Source organism: Schistocerca piceifrons, chromosome X (assembly GCF_021461385.2).
Source record: "Schistocerca piceifrons isolate TAMUIC-IGC-003096 chromosome X, iqSchPice1.1, whole genome shotgun sequence".
NCBI classification, from domain to species: Eukaryota; Metazoa; Arthropoda; class Insecta; order Orthoptera; family Acrididae; genus Schistocerca; species Schistocerca piceifrons.
In genome coordinates, this window is record NC_060149.1 from 737,639,128 (window position 1) to 737,666,686 (window position 27,559).

General features: G+C 39.4%; 1 protein-coding gene across 2 annotated transcripts in view; it reads right to left on the bottom strand.

The window, feature by feature from the left end:
- Nucleotides 1–12,015: 12,015 nt before the first annotated feature.
- Nucleotides 12,016–27,559, bottom strand: part of LOC124721681 (metaxin-2) — a 55,308-nt gene continuing 39,764 nt past the window's right edge. For both annotated transcript variants that reach the window (XM_047246755.1, XM_047246756.1), the window contains exons 4-7: nt 27,377–27,469; nt 19,562–19,726; nt 15,695–15,771; nt 12,016–12,273 (exon numbers count right to left, since the gene is read on the bottom strand). In XM_047246755.1, coding sequence (XP_047102711.1) covers nt 12,114–12,273; nt 15,695–15,771; nt 19,562–19,726; nt 27,377–27,469 — 495 coding nt within the window. In that variant the 3' untranslated portion in view covers nt 12,016–12,113. The remainder of the gene's footprint in view (nt 12,274–15,694; nt 15,772–19,561; nt 19,727–27,376; nt 27,470–27,559) is intronic.

The window sequence follows — 27,559 nt, forward strand, 5'->3', positions numbered from 1 at the left end:
GTATGGGCTTAATCCCTTTGGTGAAGAAATGTAGCAGGAACAGCACACACTGGTAGCAGCTTTAGTAATAATAAATTAATTTTATGTGAAATCTTGTTATTTTCAACAAGACCAACACTAGTGAAAAGGCTTGGTGGCTATTGTAAAGGCTTAACAATGCCTTTAAGTTAATTCCTGGGCTAGCAATCTCAGAGCAGACCTTATTATTGCCAAACATGAAAAGTCATTAAGAATATAGAAAATTGTAAAACTACAGTTGTAGATTATGTAAGAGACGACCAAATTAAACATTTTGAGACCAAAATTCATTACTTGCATAAGGTTCCCCGTGTTAATTTTTCTCTAAATGTCTAATCACTCTGTAACACGTTTTAATGTTCCATTTGAGTCTTTTTAGAGGCTCACTTTTAGTTTGAGGTAGCGGTGAAGAGAGGCAATATAGTGTGGAGAGAGGCAACACAGTTCCAGTACAATATGGTGTTCAGTAACACTACTCAATGCAGTTATGGGAAAAATTTATGGCAAATCTAGATCAACACCAACAGTACATTATTAAAAAAATAGTTTAAATGCAGGTGACGAGTCTCTCCGTGACCCACAAAAGAAGGATAAAATTGTCACTACTACTATGGCAGTAGCAATCTGAATGGATTCAGTTAAGCTTCAAATTGCTATGATGTAACTGGAATTATACATCACTACCAGTCCCCAGTTAACCCTCAATTTATACCCAGCAATTTCATCCAAAATCTTAGCAAAGGAAAACAATCTGGATCACAGCTCAATAAAACATAGCTCTAACAGTCACAGAAAATCAAAAATGTCACTTCCCATGGAAACAATGTGGTTTATTCACACTTTTACAGGCCTCAGAGGGCCAGTACCTCCACTGCTAGTTGTTTGCTCCATATGGCTACCTCTGGTTGCATAGCTTGGAAGTCCCACACACTCTCCTTGGAAAACCAAATTGCAGACCAGCTATCACTACTGGAAGTTGACACCATACAGCCGTGGGCCACTATGCTAAATCACAACACTCGCTTCAAATGTTGGAAAATGCTGATGAAACTTCATATCTGTGAACCGGAATATAACAGAGTTTTGCACCCTTTTTATGTTAGAAATCTAGCTTGGCCACTCCATATAAATCCCAAATGTTTGTCTTGAGAATCAGACTACTGAATTTCATCAACATATCCAAAGATTCCTCTGGATACTGAGACCCTTGACGAGGGCGGCCACTATCTCTTGTATTCTGCGAGTCCCCTGTATTGTTTAATATCTACACATTTTCATCATTCAGCACTGTGAGATCTTGGCACAGCCATGACCATTTGGTCAAATGCATCTTCATATGCCCTTAATAGTACTACCCTATAACATTCTTTGTCCTGGCCAATTCTCACCATAACCAGTAGAAACATTCTCAGTACGACACAGGAAAACCTCACTTCAGCGCCAGGACAGTCAGCAGAATTTACACCCAACCACTAATAGCTGTTTACAAATGGAGGCATCCAGATCATGTGTCAACAACAGTGTACTGAATTGAGGATTCCAAGTGACTTGTTAAGTCTGTATCTTCACTCCCAAGAAGAATTTGCAATCACAAATGACATGCGGTCCCCAGGCACTGTTTTCTGATATTGCTTGTCCATGTAGAACACATGTTAATCAGAGTGCAGCACACAACCATTTAAAAAGCTAATGCACAGGAAAATTTAGAACAGTGAAAGATGGGTTTCAGAGAGTTGCATTCAGTTACAAGAAGAGTACTACTTAATGTTGCAGTCATTATATCAATTGCACCATCATAACCCTCAAATGAGTACCTGTATTCTAATATCCTAGAGGCTTCATTAGTATGAAACTAATAGAAATTAAATTAAGAGCAAAAATCAAAGATTATGGGGCACTACGTAGATATTCCACACCTCTCAGCTTGGTGGACCTCTTATTTTTTATTACAGTTTGAAGAATGCATAAGACAGGAAAACAAAAATAATTATGAGAGCTACTGAAGAGGAGGACCATCCAAATAATTCCCCTGCTCTTAATTGTGGTATTCAGAATGCAACTGGCAACTCAAAATATTATTCATAACTACATTTCAGCTCCAAACATTAATTGAAGAAATCTTAATAAAGCTCATTGGCCTATTTGCTTGGTATTTTGGCCCTTGACTGACAAGCTATGCAACACGAGAAATAGTTTGGATGTGGAAACATGTTCTTCCTGTTGCTAGTGTAATGAGACATTGCAATGTTACAAAACATGCGATTGAGTCTAGGAAGATCATTCCACACAGAAACTGCAACTAACCTCATCTATCATGTTGCATATCACCTACCTTAGCTATTGGTGGGACAATGAAACAGTTAGGAATGAAGCAGTTATTTGGTAGCTCAGCGAGAACATAGTTTTTTGTGACAACATTCTTGAATAACTGCTTCATGAAGTTCTTGCCGCATCAGATTTGCCAGTTTTGAGCTTTTGACAATTTCCTCCATTATCAGGAGATATTTTAGTAGGCCGTTAGGAACTTAAGTTTGCCAAATTATGTCATGGAGACATCACCGAGTCATGGAACAACCATATGCTACCAGAGATATTGCTGACATCTGTGACTGAAGAGCTTTGGTAGTGATGGTGAATTCATTACATTGTCGATGAGTCATCTGATTTTTCTGTTGTCTTTCAGAATCATGTGGCTGTTTCCACGCACCATTAGGAGTGAAGCCACTGCTGAATTGTGGTTTATTTGTCTCATAATGTACATAATCTAAATCATTTGATTCAGATACAGGAGATGGCAGTTTATTAATATTTGTAACTGATAATTTTTGAATGCTGAAACTGGATTCTTACCTTTCTTCTCAACACTGAGAATTCTGTATAATCTCAAAATTTATATAACTGAAGGTGGACAGGGGAGAAAGGAAAGGGAAAGGACTGATGGTATCAGCTGCAACGAGGCTTTGTGCGAAATCGGCAGCAATGAGCGAAATTGAGAGCCAGACTGGGAATCAAACCCGGAATCTCCAGCTTACTAGGCAATTGCATTAACCACTATGCCATCCAGACACAGTTTTACTGCATATCCATGGACTATCTCAGCATGCTCCCCGGCTGACTCATACTTCACCTAGCGGCAGCCCCATCTGTGTCCTCCATGCTCGCTAATTTTGTATTCCCACTGGAGACTGAATGAAATATGCATCCACACTGAAGGTTGTGGACTCATTACCCATCACAATCATTAAATTACACGAATGTGTGGTGTCTGCTCATTTGGAGATGTCCGAAAGAACAGACACCACGCTTCCATATAAATAACAATCAATTCCCCTTGTAAAAAACCATGGTTCTAGACATGATCTCAAATGAAAATACCCAATTTCTAATAAACTCCATTCCAGTAACAGTTTTAGCCACCGACATGACATTTCCAGACTCTTGCACAACCTATTGTACACAAAATTATGAGCTTTTGTAAGATCTTTAATGTGGTGCATCAATTAAACTATTTATATTTGTAGTACACAAGTATACATATGAAAAATACCATACACAGAACTTTAATTTTGCAAACACACAACTCAACTTGGTGTCTGATTACCTTTCAAGCTAACCTTGGCCACAGGCTAAACAACATCGCCGAGCAAGGTGGAGCAGTGGTTTGTACACTGGACTCGCTTTCGGGAGGACGATGGCTCAATCCCACGTCCGGCCATCCTGATTTAGGTTTTCCGCGATTTCCCTAAATCGCTTCAAGCAAATGCTGGAATAGTTCCTCTGAATGGGCATGGCAGACTTCCTTCGCCATCCTTCCCTAATCTGATGAGACCGATGACCTCGCTGTTTGGTCTCTTCCACCAAATCAGTCAGTCAGTCAGTTAAACAACATCACACCACATCGCAACATCTGTCACCACAAACCTCATTCACAAAACAGCAGCACTGGCACGAACATGCCTGGAAACATTTTTCTATGCCGCATCGTCTCTAATACTTACGGCTGAGCATGTGACCACTCAGGCCAATTCACGAGCATCAACGACAACACCGTTTTCTAGTAGGACAGCTGTGTGATCAATATACTAGGCAGAACACTTCGAGAAAGTTATCAAATGTACTGTGTGTGAAAGACTGATACTTTGTCTGTATCACATGATAAATTAATGTACAGAGACAGTTGTAAATACTCATGACATTCCTGTGGAAACAGATTGTAAAAAGTTAAGTAATACTTCCTACCCACGTTGTAATAAAATGTGAAATGTTCCTCCTCACCCATTGTCTCAAAGCTTCAGTTGCACTTCGTGAAGTCGTGTCATGGCTGCAGCCAGAATCGAAGAACTCTCGGTGCTGTGCGGTGTGCAAGACAAATCATGCAATGTATCACTCCTTAGACTTCCTTCCAAACGTTTGTTGGCAGACCTGGATAATTTCTAGGCTCTCCTACACCTATGCTATAAAGACAAATAAGGGTCATCAGCCTCGCTTAGGCCCATGAGACAAGGTTGAATCAGTCATTTCCACTGTGCAACTACTCCCTCCCCTGCAAAAATGTAACTATTCTCAACAGACCCCCAAGTCTGACCACTGGATTCTCTACCGTCACCAACTGGTTTCTACCATCTCCTCAATAAATCACACAGGAAGACAGTCTAAAATCAAAGAGGGTAAGAGTATACACAAGAACCCCTCTCTTCAAATTTCTATTGAAGCAAAACACAGTTTACTCTCTTCTAGTATCCCTTGCCAAGTCTTCCTCGCCCATCAGACATGTCTCCAGTTAGCCCACTGCTTCACGCTCTGTTACGCTGCCCTTTAGTCCATGTATACTTGCTATTACCAAGCACCCACCTCGAAAACCAGCAACAGATTAAGATGTTTCCCATATTTGTGAAAGGGAATGCACTTCTGAACTTTCCACATCTAGAGAAAGAACCTTACTGCTCCGTGATTAAGCACTTACAAAATACGCCTCCACGCCACCTATGTCTTCAAGAGCTCAACTCGCCTCGTGCACCTTACCACTGTCACCGACCGACCCCTCAATTTCATGAGGTGCCACAGCTCCAAGACATTATTTTCACATGCCAACATTTTGGCCAATCAGCCTTCAGAGTAGAAAATAATCACTGTGATTATTCAGTCCCTCCTAATGCTCAGAGTACACCAGTGCTGCTGCCTGTTGACACTTCCAGAAGTTTGTTCCCATAGGGTACCAGGAAACACCAGCCATTCTGTGGGAAGCACATTCGCCTTGGCAGACCACCCAGTCAGGCCAGGCCAGCACCCTTAAGTTGGATTGAGATTTATCTCTAGACAGGAGAATAGCCACAGCCCCACAGACACTGGCCAACTGTCACTGTCACTCACAATAGTGACCAGGCACTCGCTGACTATTGTGGTCCAGAAATGATCTGTTGCAGGTGAACTAAAACTTTGTGAGCAATAGTATCCACTCCTCCTGGAGAAAATGAAAGAACCCACTATCGTACCGATGAGCATACTTCCACTCAATGTAACAAATGGCACTGAGGCTGTTCATTATAAACTTGCCTTGACTGCTTCCAAAGTGTTACTGTGAGCATGTCCCATGTGCTTTAGACACCTGGGATTTGCCTTGCCTCTGATACTATTTTTCTGTGTATTACACCAAATGTCTAACACTGTCTGAGCCGCAACAGGCAATGTTTGTGAATGCAGTTGTTCAGTTTCAGGTGCAGCAGACTGAATGACTGTCGCTCAGTGTCCAGCAAATGACTCAATTCTACTCACAGCAAGCAGCACTGCCACAGGTTGCTGCATGTAAGTTTCGCGCTTTCAGTAATAAGGATGGGGAATGGTCAGAAAATCGGACTTAGTTGGAGGCCCACTTTGACACATACAGCATTACAGGTATGGCCCGCAAAGCATTTTTTTCTGTCAATGGTTGGAGTTGGCATGTACCATTTGTGTTTAAAACTGTGCCCTGATTCTCGCCCCGAGACTATTAGGCACTGAACTGGTTTAGCTGTTGACCGAACGTTATGACTGTCAAGTCCATGTCGCTGCACCAAGAGTTAAATTTTGTACACTTAAGAAGCAGCTGGCATAAACTTTCAAACATTGGATTGCTGAAGTCGAAGGGCTAGCAGGAATTGTAGGTTTCAGTGTTCTTATGGGCTCAGTTATAGTGATGTCATGTTATGTACAGAATGTGTCAGATGCATATATTCCCACTGCCTGATCTGAAAACAGATCTGTCTATTGTGGAACCTCAAACTCTTGTGGACACAAATGAAGCTGAGTTTGAGGCTACATGTATTTGTGTTGTTCAAAGTGCACACGACACTCAGTCTGAAGTTACTGCTAGTAATAAAGTGTATAAAAACAGGGCTCAGACACAAAGTAAATGTAGAGGTAAGCACTTTCAGTATCATGGTACATGACATATACTACAGAATACTGTTAGGAAGACTTGTCCTCAGTGCTTACCGAATCATGACAAAAGCTTGTCCTAGTCATGATGCAAAATGCTTCCAGTGTGGATGGCAAGGTCATATTCAGACCACGAGTTTACAAGGCAACCCAACTTAGGCAACATCCAATTCAGTGCAGGCGCATGGCCGCAGCATAACTATCAACAAGTGCATTCCGTAATGGTGAGGTAATTAAAGTCAGTCCAAGCAATGTCTCACACTTCTGCAGTATGAAAACCAGAAACCAAACTTTTTGTCCAGTCAAGAGCGGCTCAAAAGACCGTAAAATTGCTGTTAGACACTGGTGCATCTGTTTCCCTTGTTAATAAAGAACCATATGAAAGTATCAGTACCCCACAGTTACAGCTACACAGCCTCCTCTGTTTTGCCTGCATATAACGGACACGAGATAACCGTATTTGTCATGTGCAGTTGGCCAACAATTTTAAGTAGAGTTACAAAAGTGTGTCATTTCATGTAATGTTCTAGAAACAGTGTAAACATACTTTGTTTAGGCTTGTCCACCCTGTGTATATAAAACAGTGTGTTACAAATCAGTGTTTTGGCGCCCCACACTAATGTTTCTGACTTGAGTAATAAGTAGAAAGAACTGTATGAACCAGGTTTATGAAGGGCTACTGATTTTGAAGTGCACATTACTGTTGAAGACAGTGCGCAACGACAGGTTTTTTGCATAAGGCTGTTTGTGACCAGGTTGCAGAACCGCAAAGATTGAAAGACAAAGCGGTTATTCAACCCATTTCTGTGAGTCAATGGGCATTGCCCTTGGTAATTCTCAAAAAGCCATCAGGACATTAACATCTGTGAGCTGACTTTAAAGTAACAGTAAACCCACAAACCACGATGGATTCTTTTCCTTTGGAGACTTTGATAGGGAAGATTCTTTTCCAAGATTAATTTATGTGAGGTGTGCTTACAGTTACTGATGGACATGCAGTCCAAGCAATATTTCATGATAAATTCTCGCCTATGTTCGTCCCAGTTTCAAAGACTACTGTTCGGAAGTACTTCAGCTCCTGCCATTTTTCATTGGTTCCTGGAACAATTAACAGCAGAAGTCCCTTATTGTACAAATTATTTGGATGATACTGTGGCTGCAGATCATACGCCTGCTGAACATTTGACAAATTTTGACTGCTTGTTTCAAGTTCTTTCCGTGGCTGGCTTAAAGTACAAAAAGGAAAATTGCTCTTTCTTCCAAGAACTATTTGATGGTTTATGGCATGTAATGAATACACAGGGAATTCATCCTGCTGCTTCTAACTTGTCTGTGAAAAAAGATCTGCTAGTGGTCATAACATTAAGGAGCTCCAATCTGTCACGAGTCTTACTTATTACACCAAATTCATTAAAAACTATGCACAAACTGCAGCTCTGCTGAACTGGCTGCACTGAAAAAATATTCCTGTTGTGTGTTCCCATGAATGTCACAATGCATTTTAACAATAATGGATGCATTAAATTGTCATTTGATTCATTTTTATCCAGGTAACCTGTGGTGTTAACTGTGGATGCATCTTTTTATGGTATTAGGGTTGTGCTGTCTTGCAGAATTGGTTCTTTTGATAGACCTATTACTTTGCCTTGAAATTCTTAACAAAGCACAGTGTAATTACAGTCAACTTGAAAAAGAAGTGTTCACCGTTATCTATGGGGTTACCAAGTGCTTCCAATATGTGTACAGTTAGAAGTTCTTATTAGATTACAGATCATCAGCCTTTAACAGCCTTGTTCAATTCTTCCAAGCCTGCCCCACTTTGGACAGAGCAAAACTTGTAATGTTGGGCTCTAGTATTGTCCAACTATCAGTACGAGTTTTTGCACAGGCCCACTACCCAACATTCGAATGCTGACTTCTTGTCTCAGTTACTGCTCAATACTGCCACAGTGGTTGATTCATCTGAGGAATTGTGGATTCAAATCGATACTCAGGATTTTGAAAGTATTCAAAATTTTAAGTGTATTGCAACAGCATCTGCTTCTGACCCAACTCTTAAGATTTTTTTGCAACATGAATGCTATAGGTGGTTTGAAAACCATTCCCCACCCGGTGGCGTGTTGCTATTTTTCACATCACCATGCACTATTTGCATTGTCAGGTTTTCTGCTGCTACATTTGCAGAATGACAGTGTGCATGTTATGATTCCTCAGTCCCTGCAGCAGGAAGTTTTGTCTTTAGTGCATCAAGGCCACTGTGATGTAGCTCACGAAAAGCAACTCACCCATCGTCATTGTACAATGGCTGGGCATGGATGCCCAGACTGAGCAAATGACCTCTCGTTGCATTGTGCATGCGTAACATCAATCAGCTCCATCACAATGCCTTTTTGAGTGGCTGTGTCAGTCTGGACCCAATGGTTGTTGATAGTGGACGCATAGAGTACATTTCCTTGTGTTTTTATCATGACATTCACCACTGATACAAGTACAGTATCGGCTTTGTCTTCTATTTTTTGTCTTTAAGGTCTTCCCACGGCCATTGCCTTGGACAATGGACCACAATTCACATTAGTTTATTTTCAACAGTTTTGTGCTGTCAACAGCATCCACCATGTGACTAATTCACCTTTTCACCCTCAGACTAACAGTGAAGCTGAATGGTTCATTAGAAAGTTCAAAGTGACACGGAGAACCTCTGTTTCTTCTACACATACCAACAAGCCTTAAAAAAAATTTCTGTCCTCCTAGCACTCGTTGCCATGTGACAGGAAGTCGCCGGCAGTATTATTACACAGACAAAGACACCATGTCCTGTAGCAGCTTCTACAGCTGCTACAAAAACATTTTGTTTCAGCTGCAGGATGAAATGTTTTTTAAAGTGTTTGGCAAGAAATGAAGTTGGGAGCACAATTTCTTGGTCTGCATTGGCATCACCATATCCATCTGCGGTGCGTTTCCGAGCATGTCGGAGACACTGCCATAGAATTTTTTCCCACAGACCCAGCACGCTGTTGGGGTTAATAACAGCAGTCACCTCCACCTCTCTGCCAGACGCAGCTGCCACCATCCACGAGGGTGCCCACGGGGGTTGACCCGCCACTGACGTCATCGCCATTGGCATCCTGCAGCCTGGACCAATGTCCACGGACATGCTGCAGCACCCCAAGATGGTCATCATGTCAGCCCAGAAGATCCCCTTGCTGTTCACATGACTACAGCATCTGTGTCTCCAGATGCAAGCGTGCATCATGTAACCAGTTTTTTGGTAGGCATTATGGTCACTCGCGAGATGGATACCGGGGCATGGGAAGGGAGCTGCCATCAGGTACAGTTAAGCTCTGTCTCTCCTCATCTGCATCCACATTTAGTCCCCCCCCCCCCCCTTTCCCCTACCATCGCCATATGCTACTACACAATGACGGCCTGGAGGTTTGGGGCAGGGAGTACTGTGGTGTCATTCATAGAGCAGGGTGCAAAAGCAAGGCTGGTACCTCACAACGCAACCATAAGAAAAGATAGTCCCTGAAAGTCGCACTGATGAATGAGCAACACCAGTGTAGCCATGCACAGAAACGTTTCGCCACGCTGGCACATCGGCTCTCGTACTTACAGCCGAGCACATGACACCTCAACACAGTCCGCGATCACTGCATAAGACAACAGCAGTGTCTCTTAGTAGGTCAGGTGTGTGATCAATGTATTAGGCAGAACACTACATGAAAGTTATTGGTAAATGTACTCTGAGTGAGAGATCTGTATTTTGTCTCTGTCAAGTGGTGGTGGTGGTGGTGGTGGTGGTGGTGGTGGTTTTTGGGGGAAGGAGACCAGACAGCGAGGTCATCGGTCTCATCGGATTAGGGAAGGACGGGGAAGGAAGTCGGCCGTGCCCTTTGAAAGGAACCATCCCGGCATTTGCCTGGAGCGATTTAGGGAAATCACGGAAAACCTAAATCAGGATGGCCGGACGCGGGATTGAACCGTCGTCCTCCCGAATGCGATCTGTCAAGTGATTCATTAATGTGCAGACAGCTGTATAAATGCTCATGACTTTCCTGTGGAAATTGATTGTACAAAATTAAGTAATTCTTCTTATCTATGTTATAATAAAGTGAGCTAATATTTTGTGTGTTATAGTATCCACTCCGATCTCCTCCCAGAGCAAACCAAAGAACCCCGTTGTACCGATGAGTGTATTTCTCTCCAATATCACATAATAAAAATTGAAATAAACATGTTCAGCGCTCTGTTTTACAGCCAGAAGTACATTTGCATGATGTCATGTGTCCTGTGCTGTGATTGCCTGATAGAAAGAATCCACGTGGGTGCCATGTTGATGTGGCAATTTTCACATTTATACTTGCATACCACAGAAATATGCAGTTTAACTCATGAATTGCATTAAAGATCTCCCTTTGGTATGATTTGCTGTGCAAAAGTAGAGGATAATCTTGCATCACTGAATGCAACCATTATCTGTATTTCAAGTTGAAAATAAAAATTTCTTCATTATTAAGGACAAATGAAGTTTTGATGTTTAAACCAACAAACTTCTGAGAAAAGTGAAGGGCAAATACTCCAGGCAGAGGAGATTGAAACAGTGAAACACTGGGTTGTATCTCTTATGATTACAGATCCGTGTAAGTCTGTGTAAACAGTTCTAGGTTCTTATTGCGACCATGGGATGATACTTAACTCTATTTATGTGCCTAGAATGGCCATGTAAGGTATTCTGAATGGATACAAAAAACTATTGTTAACACCTTTCACCAGTCCTGGCACGACCATCAGTACCGAACAACTGCCATGTCATCATCCGCCAACTTTGTTATGGGATGCAGTGTGAAAAGGATGTGGGGTCAACAAATCACTCTCCTGGCCATGGTCAGTTTTCATTACATGGAGCTGCTACTACTCGATCAAGTAACATGAGGCTGAGTGCACCCCCTTCCAGTGCACCCACCATGAAAAATCCCTGATAGCCCCAGGAGTCGAAACCACGTTCTACACATGGCAGTCAGCTGTGCTAACACTCAGTTATGGAGATGGCCTCTAACAGGACACAAATCCCTTCAGAATTCAATAGAAAAGTAATTTTCCATCCCAGCAGGATATGTGCACATTGCTATATGTCTGGTGTTGTGCTGCAAGTACTTTACTGTCTGTGTTCAGATTTTGGTTCTGGGCAGCTGTTCTGGCACTATAGTGCTATAAAAAAAATACTGGGGGCATTATTTTATGGACAATCCTCATAATATCAAAATCAGCAAAAACGAATGTCAGAACTGGGTGAAAATAAACAAACCAGGCAGACAATGACAAAAAAAGAAAATTATATTTTCCTGTCTCTACCCATGGGGTAAGGAGTTTAAAGTAGGAGAAGCACACAGTTGTACACTGAAATCACAAAGATTAGCTGAAAAGTAGCATAACACTTTGGAAGGGGTACCTAGGGAAGAGAAGAAGACACTCCTAATTCCAGGTCATGATGTGAAATAGTCAAAACGCTGACAGAGAATGTCATTTCGGCATACAGGGACACTAATTATTTGACAGAAATGTTATTTCTTTGGCTGGCACATATAAGAAAACTAAATAAGCAACTTTATTAATAAACTTTAGAATTACAACTGTCTTTAAATTTTTATAACAAAAACTACTTTGTACAAAATTAGCACAATTTACTGACTAATCCTTTTGAAATATTTATTTTCAATCAATTTGCACAACTGAATTATGTTTGAATAGCCTCGGAGAATGGCTGCAAATTTGTTGTTTGGCAATGGAGTTGTTAAGATGCTAAACACGTGTCCAAATACCAGGGCATCCAACTCTGTTGGACTGAAAAATAAAAAAAGAATGTCAAAAAATCAAGTAATTATAAATGGACATGATGATTACACATCTATTTTAAAATGAGTACAATGTCAAATTCAGCATCAATAACATAAAAACAATTATGAAAGTAATACTATTTTTAAGGAAAAATACACATTCAACTGTGTTCAAAATCTTACAAATTAGTATAAACTCTGAAGCAAAATGATGCTGATGGAAGAAATGTACTTCACAGAAAGTAATGCACACCACAGAAGAATTAACAAGCACCTTATAACATGGTGCTTCATGCAAAAATTGCAGTTTTCAGATAATTCTGAAATAATAACTTAATAATATAAAAGCAACTATAAGAAGTGGAAAGTCACACAGCAGAAAATCTAAAATGCAAGGTCACAAGAAACTTAGCGCAGGCAGTGGAGAAAGGTTTGAGTAGAAAGAGGTTTACAATAATGGCCATTTTCATATATATATATATATTTTCAGTACCCTATTGCAAGCAACACAACATGAAAGGCCTTGGAATATGCAACATTTCACGCATTTCAGGTCATCCTTTCAGAAGATACCTGCTAATGTCAGGTTTTAAAATGCCATTTCACATCTTTCTTGTCAGTAGAATTTTTCTGTTTTTCTTTGTTATTTCCTGATTTAATATATTCAGTAACACCATAGTACATATTCAGTAACACCATAGTAGGTACAGTTCTCCAACTGAGTGTGATACAAGAGAGGAGCGATATAGCACAGGATAACAATGGGAAGATGCAGGTACAGAAAACTTGCTCAGGTGCAGGAAGGTATAAATCCACTGGGATAAAACAGAATGGGGTTATGGGAAAAAGATGAGAAAGCAATGCACAGGAGTAAATTATTCCTACACACGTAACTGGAATGTCAGATATCTATGAAACTGGTGAGAGGTTGTAGTTAAGGCAAATGAGGGGGCACATGATCCGAGGGAGTACATGAATAAAAAGAAGAGAGTGATGCATTCTGTGCAGTTTTCCCCTATCAGCCTGACACTACACATTTCAGTTGTTCCCTCACCTAGCAACTGCCAGCAATAAGCATGTTCCATATGGGGATGCAATTCCTGCTTCCAACTGTCCTGAAAAATTGATATAAATAGGAGGCTACCATTCTCACTTGTTTGTTTAATATTGATAACCCCATAACAAACACTATGATTGCAGAATAGGCATCTCCATACATGCATTAACGTAAAATTCCAAATTTAATGTTCAGCACACATGTAGAATTGCAAAAAAATAGATCAAACTACTTGACACACACACACACACACACACACACACACACACACACACAGACACAGACAGAGAGAGAGAGAGAGAGAGAGAGAGAGAGAGAGAGAGAGAGAGAGAGAAGAGCATCCTGGCCCGAGATGCAGAGTAACGACACCAGAAAATGTGGAAAGGGTAAGGCAAGCGGCAATCAGAAGCCCAGGACGGTCAGCTAGACATCACGCTACTGAGTTACGAATCAATCGTGAATCGGTTAGACGAATTTTGCATAAAGAATTAAAATTCCATCCCTACAAAATGCTTATTGTCCAACAACTTAAGGAAACTGATTTTGCTGTACGAGAAGACTTCGCTTACAGAATGCAAGTGATTTTGGGATAGAATGAAAATGAAATTTTATTGATGAGTGATGAAGCTCATTTTCATTTAAACGGGACCGTGAATAAGCAAAACCTACGTTACTCGGCTCCAGAGCATCCACACCTTTTCCACCAGCGTCCTCTACACTCAGAAAAAGTAACAGTCTGGTGTGCTCTTGGCTCTGTTGGCATTATTGGACATTATTTTTTTTTGAAGAGAACGGGGCCACAGTTACTGTTAATTCGGCTTGTTACATTCGTAAGCTTGAAATATTCTTGAAACCAGAACTAAGAAGAAGACGACTCCCTTTAAAACGCGTTTGGTTCCAGCAGGATGGGACAACATTGCACACCGCAAACACTTCAATGACCGTTCTTAGACGCAAGTTTCCTGGCCGGATTATCTCACGTTTTGGCAATGTTCCTTGGCCTCCCAGGTCTCCCGACTTGTCAGTATGGGACTTTTTTCTGTGGGGGTACCTTAAGAACTGTGTCTGTAACCACAAAATTTTGATGAGTTGAAGAATGCAATCATTCAAGAAATTGCTGCCATCCCTGCAGAGATTTTAGTCCGTGTGATGGAGGTTTCTGAGAAGAGACTTGAGTCCTGCATTCGAAATGATGGAAATCACTTTGACGACATTATTTTTCACAAATAACTTTGTTAACTAAAATGGAAAATAATGAGCTTTGATTTGTGTAAATAAACATGCAATAATTTTAAAGTTGGCCGAGTATTATTTCATTAAAAACCATCCGTCTCCCGTGTGTCACCCTGTACCTTTTATTAATAGCGTGCGAATATTAGAGAATATAGTTGTTTCATAGTTTAGAAACTTTATTTCATTGAAAAACAATTGGAAGCCACCTGAAAAACAAAATCCTTGTACTAGTTAATGTTTCTTCATATCAGAAAATTGATCTGAGACTACATCATATCCCAGAGAAGACAATGTGTCCACCAATGAAATAACAAGGACAAGTAGTATTTTGTAACTATAGATGTGGATGAGGGATGTGATGCAACATACTTAAAATAAATGATCAACGTCTGTTTCAAACACAGATCATTGAACATTAAGAACTGAAGAACCCATTATGCAATGCCTCCTGAAAAGAAGGGGAAGGTGGACTATTGTGTGGCTTAAACACTGTGGTTTAAGTATTAGCAGAAGGGTGAGATATAACACACAAGATATGTTGGTGGACCAAGTTTGGAGGGCAGTGCATGTCTGTGATGGCCAGGGTAAAGTCTTCATAATACTGAGAAAGAGACTGCTGATTAATTGTCTTCACTCGAAGTATGCCACCCAGTAGTTTCCATTATGATATAAGATGTAATAGTTAAATGTTTAAAAATGCCATGTATGAATAAGTAATCAAATTCTTCACAAAATTCTTGAATTTTGAAGAAAAATTCTTGCACTCTGTTTTACATTAGAGACTTCTCCCCACTCTGATTATCCTATCTCACATCTCAAAACTTGACATTTTTAACAAAATGATATGAAAGTTGCATCTAATGTATTACTACAAGTAACATTAACTAAACAGCCATGTGGATGTGCACAATATCAGCAATTAAATCCTTTATTAAAATTCTCTGATTTTTATAATTTACAAAATTGTACATTGCTTTAAATAATTCTCATTTTATGAATATATTTAACACGCTGGCTCAATTTTGAATACAGGGTATCAAGTGGAAGGAGAGAATCCATGTGACTAAAATATAAATGTGTTACTTGTTACATTAAAGCTGGTAAGTGGATCATACAAATGAGGGGAGGGAAAACTTACTTGTCTCCAAAATAATATGGCTTGTCACCCAGTCGCTCAGATAAGGCATTACAGCAGGTTTCTACTTCTTCGTACACCTACAAAATAAACAGTTCCCTAACAATGAGCAACAAATACGTGAAAACTGCTTTGACCATAAAAAAAATAAAACAACTTGTAATAGCATAAATTCTAAGAGAAGGAAATTGTTGCAAAATATATCTCATAGTATATCACTTTGTGAGTGCACTAGCAGCTGAATCATCTTTCTTTTATTTATTTAATCTGATTAGATTAGAGCCTTCTTATAATGTACCATGGTTTTACACCTAAAGTATTCTTTACACCATACCTATTTAAGAAATGATACTTTTAATATGATAAGTAGTAATAAAATGGTATTAATATAACTGAAAAAGATTTGACTGTATATAAAGAGAATGTGAATAACAGTACTGAATCCAAACTAACAACATTAATACTAGTGGTATTGCCACTGCTGCTGCTGCTGCTGCTGCTGCTGCTGCTGATGATGATGATGATAATGGTAATAATAAATAGCTAATTATGAGGGACAGAAATTTAGATACACTACACCAAGTAAGAGCTTTGGGAAATGAGGAACATCTGGTTGGAAAGAAGTGTACTTAGTTGTAAAGTTAATTCAGACATTACTGTTGCTCTAACAGATATGCCATTAACAGTCTTCTGAAGCTGGGACTGTTATTCAACTCTCTGACATAATGGAGGAAGTCATTCCAGAGTTGGCTTCCTACTACTGAAAAGGACTTAGAGAAAGTGGTCTAGTGATGGAGTGGGACCGAAGTAATTCAACTCTGACAGGAATGAATGTTTCCACTGCACTGTTTAGACAGGGCATTAAAGTTGAGGAAAGGTATGAGGGACTGTATACACTGATACAACAAGAGAAGAGAGAGAGTGTGTAAAAATCTCTGTTCCTGTATAGTAGCCAGGATAGCTGTGCATAAGATTGTGAAATACGATCAAAAAGTCAAACATCACAGATACAGATTGATAGTCTCATACACTTACAAGCTGTCAATATACCATGTTTACCCAAATACGAGATGACCTTCAATATAAGACAACCCTCCCTTTATTTTTTTTTTTTAAAAAAAGGCTCCTTGAGAAAAATTTATTTTTCACATATTCTGAATAATCAAAATTACAAATTTTTATTGACATGAAGTATCTGCCAAAAAGTTAAAATTATACATATTATAAACTTATGCCTTTTGTTGATTGTCCACACATTTTGATAACACTAGGAGAAATAAAATAAACAAAAAGAAATGGTGTACATTAATTTTCAGACCATTTTCTTTTCTACCTGTTTTGCTTACTAACCCAGCAGTCTGTGGTATCACTATTTTAATAATCATCATCATCATCCAAACAGCATATCTGTGAAATTTATATATTTGTTGTCACAAATATTTGGTTGTTTTGTCCAAATATGATGCTATTTTTGAGATTGCCATTATGGTGGGAACTGTGAACAATGCTGTTTTTTCCACATACATATCAGATTTTGCTTCCACACTGACAGGTGAATGTCACAATGTCTCTTGTTTCAAAACATTTTGCCTGCCTGCTGCTCTGTCATTCGCTGTGTAAGGCCAGCTGCCACATTCCCTTTCATTCTGACATATATGACGGTGAGCACTGACATATTGCAGCAAGAAACATGTAACTATGCCACTGGTCCCTTCCTATCTAGACTTCTACCACCTCCTGCAGAAATTAATACTATTGTTGAGTATTTGTACAATTTTAAAGTCAATTCAATTCCGACTACAAATGGATTCAAGCAAACTGTGGTTTAAACATGGTAGAAGTTCATAAAAGCCAAAGCATGTGGTGTAGATTTCCACGGTTGGCAACAACGAAATTTGCTGCTCGCTCACCTCTCCCCTCCCCTCTATCATAATAGTTCTCTGCTGAGCTGGTGTCGCTGTTCCCTTTCCAACCGTTCCTAAGTGCTGACCTTGAGCAACTGCGAAAAACAGATTCCAACATGATGAAATTTGCTGCTCGATCATCACTCCCCTACCAACAATCATAATAGTTCTCAACCAAGCTGGTGTCACTGCTCCCCTTCCAACTCTTCTGAGGTGCTGGCCTCGAACAACTTGAAAGACAGATTGCAATATCTTCTAGTAAGCAGGTGATATATATATTAAAAAAAAACAACTAATACATAAATGAAAGTTTACAGTTACAATTCAGTCCCATTCTTGAACTTTTGCTCATCCCGCGATCTAGTGATGTCTGTTGGTACTATCTCCATGACAGGTCTTGCCACTGCAATTTATTCTTGTGATAACAATTATGGTCAGTTTAATATGTTTTATTTCCTTTGTTAGACATTACATTCTGGATTAATTTTCCTTCTCATTTCAACTGAATGTCACCATCATGTTCTAAAGTTGGTAATGTTTTTTACCCAGTATTCTAATAATACATGACAGTGACTGAATTTCTCATTTGCAATGCACTTAGAAAAACAATAATCATTAAAGTCTCTCATAACCAAATAAAATATTGGTATGGGTTCTGAATCAAGTAATGATTTTTGAAGGAGTACATGTCTGTTTTGGAATGTTACCTTTATTTAAGAAGCAACATTAATGTTTTTACACTGTATCTGTACATGTATTAGAATGTTTATTGTAAACCTGTTCAAATACAACAAAAGTTTGTAAGGTGATAGAATTCAATGCTATTTCCTTCTCCGTTTCACAAAATTATCAAATTTTAATCAGAACAATAGACCGTCGCCGTGGCTAGTTCATAGTTTCTTATGTATCTCGTGCAAGTCAATGTCACATGATTGTATCAAGTGCCTAGGCCTATTGGGAAATCTTGAGCCTGTTGGAACATTAGTATCATTTGCTGAGCCCTGCCCTTCTGCATTCTTCAGAAGAACTCTGCACGTGACCTCAATAGCCAAAGCTTCATCTCTAAATGTAAGATGACCCCCAAATACTCTACTAAATAACATAAAAATGGTAACCTCAGCAGTAATAGTTTAATCTGCAAATATAAGACAACAGTGTATTGTTTGAATTATGAATCTGGGAAAAAAAACTCATGTTATAATTGGGTAAACATGATATTTTATTTCTTTAGCCTCTGATAGTCTACAATGGTCTGCATTTCAACATGAAGTAATAATAATGTCTTCAAAAACATGTAGGGGCAATCACATGACATAACATTTCTTCTGTTGTTACAAATGAACTATATGAAGAAACTATTCACATTCTATATTAAGAGGTCAAGCTAATAATGTTTGTTCCTCCCAACTTTTAGTTATACTTCCAAATTTGAACTTCAATAAAACTTTCAGTGTGCAGTAGAAGGTACACTGTAACAAAAGCTTCTGACACTAGGAGACAAGTACTGTCATAAAAAAGCTTTGAGTTGAGCCCCAGTGAGTGTTCGTACACAATTTCAATTTCTCTTCTAGGCTATAGTCTGTAGAAACTGATACATGCAAATTGCAACTGCTTACAAAAGTCCTGTTGGGAATCTTCCACTGTGAACTCTAAGATTTCCAGGAAGAACATCAGGAATACTGTCCACCATTTCAAACGAACAGACCTCTCTTTCTTTAAGATAAAACTTTTTCCTCTCCTTCACTGTGGTGATATTCTTTTTACAAAGAGTTCATATATGAAAGCATAGAAGTATTTAGAAAGCAGCTGAATACGTTTTACAATTCATGCAACATGGACACTTAATTTGAAGTTCTTAATGTTAATTTATGGGCACAGTGTTGTTAAAAAACAGTACGTTGTCTTTTAAAGAAAATCTATAAAGAGGAAAAAATAGAGAAAAGTCACAGAAGTTAAAGAAACATACCTCCTCTAATGTTTTGTTTGCCCATCCGAGAACTGATAATTTCTTCATAACCTGACTCCTCTTCTGCCAGTTAACAACATGATTCAATGGCCACGGATAAACTGAACCATTTCTAGGCAATGTTACTTCTTTCATTGTTCTTTTGTCACACCAGCAAATATAAAGCTGAAATAAACATAAATAATGTATATAAAATGTAAATTTCGCAGTTTTAATTTTTTAGACTGTCTTCCACAAACACAGAGGGCACTGAATATATTGCACACTTTTGCTATCCTCATGAGCATCTTTTATGACTATTCACCTTAGCTTGCTCCAAATCAGTTAGGATAATACTGCCAGGATATAACACAGCCATCACTGACTACATTACTACGGGCCCTAACTGTTTATGTTTGTTTATAATTACTAGATCTGAAATGGTTAGCAGTAAAGAGAAGCATAGCGACATTTTGTTGCTTAAGGCGGAAACTGGAAAATATATATTAATTATACACAGATAAGGCTGAGGTGGCAGTGGTACACATGTACCCTCTGCCACACAATGTAAGAAGGCTTGCAGAACATTGATGTAGATATAAAAACACTAGGAAGGCTACAAATGAAGTGTCGTATATAAAACCAAAGGGTAGTGTATCTGCAGGTAAACTGCAGCACAGGACAGAGCAAGTTTGGTTGCCAGGTATAATGTTTTCTTTTATTTTTACTTCCTTTCTTTCAGTTGTCCTCTTGCTCTCGGCACTGGTAAACTGCTACTTACAACATTAACTACACACTTCTTCTCTATTCTGAACCTGAACTACATGTCTCATAATCATTTCTTCCTTTACATAGGGAATTGCACTACTCAGTTTAATTATTGGAAAACCAAATTGACAAAAGAATTTATTTAAAAATGTGAATGATATACACTGAGGTAACAAATGTCATGAGATACCTCCTAATATCGTGTAGGACCTCACTTTGCCTGGCACAGTGCAGCAACTTCATGTGGCATGTACTCTACAAGCCCACTGCAGAAATATTGAGCCATGCTGCCCCTACAGCCATCTATAACTGTTGCTGGTGGAGGATTTTGTGCCTGAACTGACCTGTTGATTATGTCCCATAAATGTTCCATGGGATTAACGTCAGGTGATATGGGTGGCCAAATCATTCGCTCGAAACATTCAGAATGTTCTTCAAACCAGTTGTCAACAATCGTGGCCCAGTGCCAATTCCGTCACTGTTTGGGAAGATAACATGAAGTCCATGAATGGCTGCAAATGGTCTCCAAGTAGCCGAACATTTCCAGTCAATGATCAGTCCAGTTGGGAGAGAGGACCCAGTCCATTCAACGTAAACACAGCTCACACCATTATGGAGCAGTCACCAATTTCCACAGTGCCTTGTTGACAACTTAGGTCCAGCTTTGTAGGGTCTGTGCCACACTTGAACCCTACAATTGGCTCTTACCAACTAAAATTGGGACTCATCTGAACAGGCCACAGTTTTCCAGCCAACTAGGGTCCAACCAATATGGTTACGAGTCCAGGAGAGATACTGCAGGAGATGTGTGTTGTTTCTGTGGTTATTTCATGCACAGTTGCTTGTCTGTTAGCACTGACAACTCTACGCAAACACTACGGCTCTCAGTCATTAAGTGCAGGTCATCGGCAACTGCACTGTCTGTGGTGACAGATAATGCATGAAATCTGGTATTCTCGGCACACTCTTGACACTATTGATCTCAGAATATTGAATTCCCTAATGATTTCTGAAACAGAATGTCCCATGCATCTAGCTCCAGCTACCATTCCATGTTCAAAGTCTGTTAATTCCCCATCGTGTGGCCATAATCACACTGGAAACCATGTCATATATATCACCTGTGCACAAATGACATCTGCTAATGCACTGTCCTTTCACACCTTGTGTACGCAATAAGGTCGCCATCTGTATATGTGCATATCACTATCCCATGACTTTTGTCACCTCAGTGTAGTAAATAGGAAGCATGGTATTGGGTAAATCTGAAACAATAATTTACTGAAAACAAGTTTTAACTATATTTAGTATCTCAATCATTAAAGTTGTCTATGAAGCAAAAGTTGTTCAGTGTTCGTATATGCAAAATCATGTGATGTAAAGCTAGGCAATGAGTTCAACCCATGCAAATAACAATTGCATGTAAAATATAATACATGGTTTTATTTTATAATGTGAGCTGAAAGTACGTAACAACTTCGGCCAGTCACACTGAGCAGCTAGTTCATTTCCACAATGAGCAAAAGCCTTTAGTTTTTATAAAAATAAATCATCTGCTTTCACCAAGCAGTTATAGTAGAACAAATTGCACATCATAACTTACGTAAATAATGGAGGCCAACAAGCAATGAATGCAATCATGTTACACAAAATTTTACTGTTCTGCACACACTCATCAATATACACACGAGAATCTCCTAAGTCTGTCTACTCTTAATAATGTTATACCAAGAATGTGTGAATTGTTGACATTATGTTGAGCCAAATAAAGTATGCATACTAAGTGCTGCAGGCTATTGCACAACTGTGTCGAAGTGAAAGCAAAATGAATTACATTACTTTTATATAGTTAACATCTTTAACTTCCTACTAGGTAATACAAATTCTGAATGGACTGTCATCTGCTCTCTCTTGTGTATTGGGGCTCTTGACACCAGGAAATATGAAACAAATGACTAGGTCTCACTTACATCATCATCATCATCATCATCATCATCATCATCATCATCGCCACCGCCACACCATTTATGATATTTAATATAATTGTCGTTGACAGCAATATTTCTATCTATCTTTCCTTCCTGCTTCCTCTCTCTTGGAGAATGAAGACAAGTTTTCAGTGCACAGAGCTCTGAGATATTAGTTATGGAAGGTCAGTACAATAGATAAAATAAATAATGTCTACATCCTTTAGTACAATATTTACTGTTGACACTATAGTGTTTTAAAATATTGTGTGTTGGTTGTTAAAAAGAGAGAAAATTTTTCTTCTTTAGGGCCAGCAGCATATGTATCTGATAATGATATAATGTCGCAAGAGTGGAACTGTCTAACTGCTGTCACATCATAATTAACATTTTATTTTCAACATCTGGACATAACATTTACCATCTTACTACAGCAGTGACAGTTATAAAACAGCCCACTAATGACGTAATATGGACATCACATCAATCTAGACGTAACTCCCTATTGGCTTCTGTCTCGGGTTCTTCGGCCGATGTTCATCTAATGATTTTACTGACGTTTCACCAGCACGAGTGGCTGGCATTGTCAAAGCTTCAAAAGCTTCACCCTCCATTGCCGGTAGTGAACTGGAGCCGAGCTTGTGGGCGCAGACTATGTGTACCTGGCGCGCCAACACCCGAGAGCTTCTCTGTGGTCATTTCCGGTGGAGTTCTCCTCTTGCTACCTGCAACGGTTGTTCACTGCAGTACGGGAAGCCAGGATCCATTTACCTTAAGGCTTTCCTCTTTCTTGTTGAAACTGTTCACGCGTTTTTGTATTTCTACAGCTTTTCTGAACAAGCGCGTGTGATAGTGCTTCTCTACAGCCAGAACTTCCGTGTCGGCGAATTTTATTACGTGGTTGGTCTCACTCAGTGCGTGCTCTGCCACGGTCGATTTCTCTACCTGCCCCAACCTGCAATGTCGCTTATGTTTTTTGATCCTGGTGTTAATTGATCATCCAGTCATTCCAATATAACTTTTCCACATGTGCATGGTATACGGTATGTTCCCGACATTGCAAGTGGGTCCCTTTTCTCCTTTGCTGATCTAATGATCTAAGACACTATTTGATCTTCCTTGCCGATTTGAGAATCGCCTTTTCGCCATGTTTGCGCATTGTACAGCTGATTCTGTCCATCACTTCATTGAGAAGCTCAAGAAACTGAAACTTGCACCAAACGACATCCTGGTCAGCTTTGATGTTGTTTCTTTTTTTACAAAAGTGCCACTCAGTGACGCTCTGGAACAGATCGGTTCCATTTGCCTGCAAGACATCAAAAAGCTCTTCACGCATGTCTCACTATGAGCTATTTCACGTGGAATGGCGATTTCTACAAACAGCTGGAAGGCGTCACCATGGGTAGTCCTCTTAGTCCAGTGGTGGCCAACTTCTTCACGGAACAATTTGAAGTACAGGCACTGGACTTGGCGACTTGCAAACCTAAGGTGTGGTACAGATACATCGATGATACTTTCACTGTGTAGAGCCATGGTCACGAACAGCTCAGTGACGTCCTAAGACACTTGAACAGCCTCCATGCCAACATACAATTTACCATGCAAGTAGAAAAGGATAAAAAACTGGCCATTTCTACACGTGCTGGTCACAAGGGATAGCGAAAACCTGGGACACAGCGTTTATAGAAAACTGACACACACAGACTGATACCTGCACAAACTATCAAACCTCCACCCAAGCCAGAAAAGAGGCATCATTAATACGCTCGTAACGCGAGCAGGAGCCGCAGCACCTCAGATGTGAAATGCAACACCTGGAAAGTATTCTGAGGAGCAATGGGTACTCCACAAATTATATTAGAAGTGTAACAGAGCCAAACACTTGGCGAAGTAAGGAATCAGAAAAAGAAATGTCAGATACGGCCTTTCTACCATACATTCTCAGAGTGACGGACAGAATCGGCCATATATTGCACAAACATGGCGTAAAGACGATTTTCAAACCGACAAGGAAGATCAAAGAGTGTCTTAGATAGGCAAAGGAGAAAAGGGACCCACTTGCAACGTCGGGAATATACCGTATACCATGCCCATGCGGAAAAGTTTATGTCAGAATGACTGGACGATCAATCAACACCAGGATCAAAAAACATAAGCGACATTGCAGGTTGGAGCAGGAGGAGAAATCGGCCGTGGCAAAGCATGCACTGAGTGAGACTGACCACGTAATAAAATTCGCCGACACGGAAGTTCTGGCTGTAAAGAAGCACTATCATACGTGCTTGTTCAGAGAAGCTGTAGAAATACAAAAACACGTGAACAGTTTCAACAAGAAAGGGGATCCTGGCTTCCCGTACTGCAGCGAACAACTGTTGCAGGTAGCAAGAGGAGAACCGCACCGTAAATGACTGCAGAGAAGCTCTCGGACGTTGGCACGCCAGGTACATATAGTCTGCGCCTGCGAGCTCGGCTCCGGTTCACCACCGGCAATGGAGGGTGAAGCTTTGACAATGACAGCCACTCGTGCTGGCGAAACGTCAGTAAAATCATTAGATGAACATTGGCCAAAGAACCCGAGACAGAAGCCAATAGGCAGTTTGTCAACAAGTGGCCACGAAAGCCTTAACAATTTTGTAATCTAGACGTACTTGAAAATGGTGATAAAGTCGAAACAGTCTGTCATGAGACTGCACTGCCTACATAAACCACCAGACAAATGCCCCTCTAGCATGCTTTGAAGTTCCAAGATTCTAAGTTAAACACTGAACCTTAAATTCTGTATCAGTATATTTTTTGCTGTATACGATTTCAAGCACCATTCAAAGGTATGTCAAATGTTTCTCTAATCTGTTTTCTTAGTTACTTCACAAAAATTATTTTACAAGACATTTGACTGTATTATTTTTCAATTTCTTATTATGAACTTTTTATTAACAGTTAAATATCACACCAACATAACTTTCTATGTACAACATAGCGCTAGGGCTTGAATAGAATAATTTTTGGCACATTAGTTTCATAGCTGTTCTTGACATTTGAATTTTCCTTTGAATCAGTAATTAAGCTTATCTTAATCACCAATTCATTTCAAGCATCTAAATTATTCTTTACAAAACTAGTCCTCACGCTGGTCCATTTTTCCATTTCCCATGCTCTCTTTGTCTATGAAAATTCACACACAAACCCATTGCATAATTTTTATGGAGTCTTACAGTTGTTTTGCTCAAACATCTGACCATAAAAAACTAGGTGTTTCACAGAGGCAAATGGTGACAAACAGGTGGAAATTAAAGGAACATATCTGCTACAATACCCTTTACAATAGTTCTTGCTCGTAATGAGAACGTAACAGTTCTATGCAATCAAATGGGAGCGTATTACTATAGTAATAGTAATAGTAGTAGAAAAAGTAGTAGTAGTAACAACAATAACAACAATAGAAGACAAACAGACACAAACATGTAGTACCGAACCACTATATTATTGCACTTGGCCTCTGTGGCCATTATCAGAAACACGCAGTGGCGTTACAGTAAACATGTATAGTGGCGACTAAGGAAAATGCATTTCTCCACCAATGCTTTCAGGTAAACTGTGAATATACTATCAAGTGCTTCAGCATGTCCTCATGAAATATCACCAGAAATGCAGTGTGATGTTATCATGAATATCCTATGAGTGGAAAACAAGAGGAGGTGTCATGGAAGTGGCCACACTCAGATGGAAAAGAGCTTATATTCAAAGTTGTACAATATTGGCAGGAAGAATAAAAGCAGAAGTAGGTAATCATGCCTCTACAGGAAGCAGACTTGTGGGTCAAAAAAATGATAGGAAAGTCAGAAATAACAGTAAAATACATTTTGAAAGACTTTAAGAAAGAGGAAGAAATCAGGGAAAAATTAAAACTCCTAGCAAACAACAGAATTCTAGAAAATTACTTTTTCTAGGCGACTTCAACAAAGCACTTATTTGAAGAAAATTTTTGGAGCATAATGTGCAGAAGAAGGAAACATTGGAAAAGCTGCTTATATTTTCAAAAACTGAAATAAATTTCCAGAGGGAAAGGGAAAATTTTGAAACAGATGGAATTTTATTTTTTTAAAAAAAAAGTAAAATAAGAGAAACATCCTAACAGAGCACGCCTACATTTTTGCAAAGTGTTTTGAATACTTGAGAGCCAAATAAACCAGTGGTATTCACAGATGATTTCAAATCTAAGTTCCTTGATTTTCGCAATTATATGACTCGATATAATTATCAGAAATAGTTAGAAGAGGAACTGGTTCCTAATATCCCAGCTGGTAGTATTGATAATGCACCATATCATACTGTTCAGACAAATATAGCTCCCATTACTGGAACTCGCAAAAAGGACATAACTGAATGGGTCATTCAGAGCAAAATCAGTTTTGAACCAAGCTGAACAACAAAAGAGCTTTCAAGTGTGTTACAAGCCAAAGCCTGTTTTTAAAGCAGATACAGTCTTAAAATTTAAGGGATATAATGCTCTGACGATCCCACCATACCACTGTGACCTGAACCCTATAGAGTTAATCTGGGGTACAATGAAACATAACACTGCAGGACAAACGTTTATTCCATTAATTTAACTACCCTGAAACCGATAACCAAACAGACTTCATGTAATATTACACAAAATGTTTGGTTAGAACCTGCAACATGTCAAAGAAATTGAAAATGAATATTGATGCAGAGATGGGTTAATGGAAGACACAGTAAAGAATATAATCATCAGTATTAGTCTGGAGAGCTAAGATGAATATGCAACACGACTATGACAATAAACTTACACAGCGGATGAAATTGGAATGGATTCTGGTGAAACAGATACAGCAGATGAATCACTCAGCATTTACCCCTTATGGACCATCCACTTAATAACTATTAATCACCAAGATTAGTGCAGTTTTAATTGCATAACTGTACTTGTGCCATCCTTCCTTCATAATTGTACTTGTGCCATCCTTCCTTCCCTCCGCAACCCCGATTATATGCTGTGTCACAATCAGCCAACTGAAGCAGCCTCACTCCCAGGTGCAATAATATTGTGATTGACTAATTAAAAAAGTAGTAGCTTTACCTCAGCAACTGCAAGTACAGTGTTTACGAGTGACATGTAAGCTCTCATGTCTCCTTTGTCAGCTGTATCCAAATCATTCGTCAACGATATTCCCTAGAAAATAAAATTAAAAAATATAACATAAACCTTGCAAATCAACAGGAATCTAACAAATACGAAACATCATATATTGGAATAAAGCAC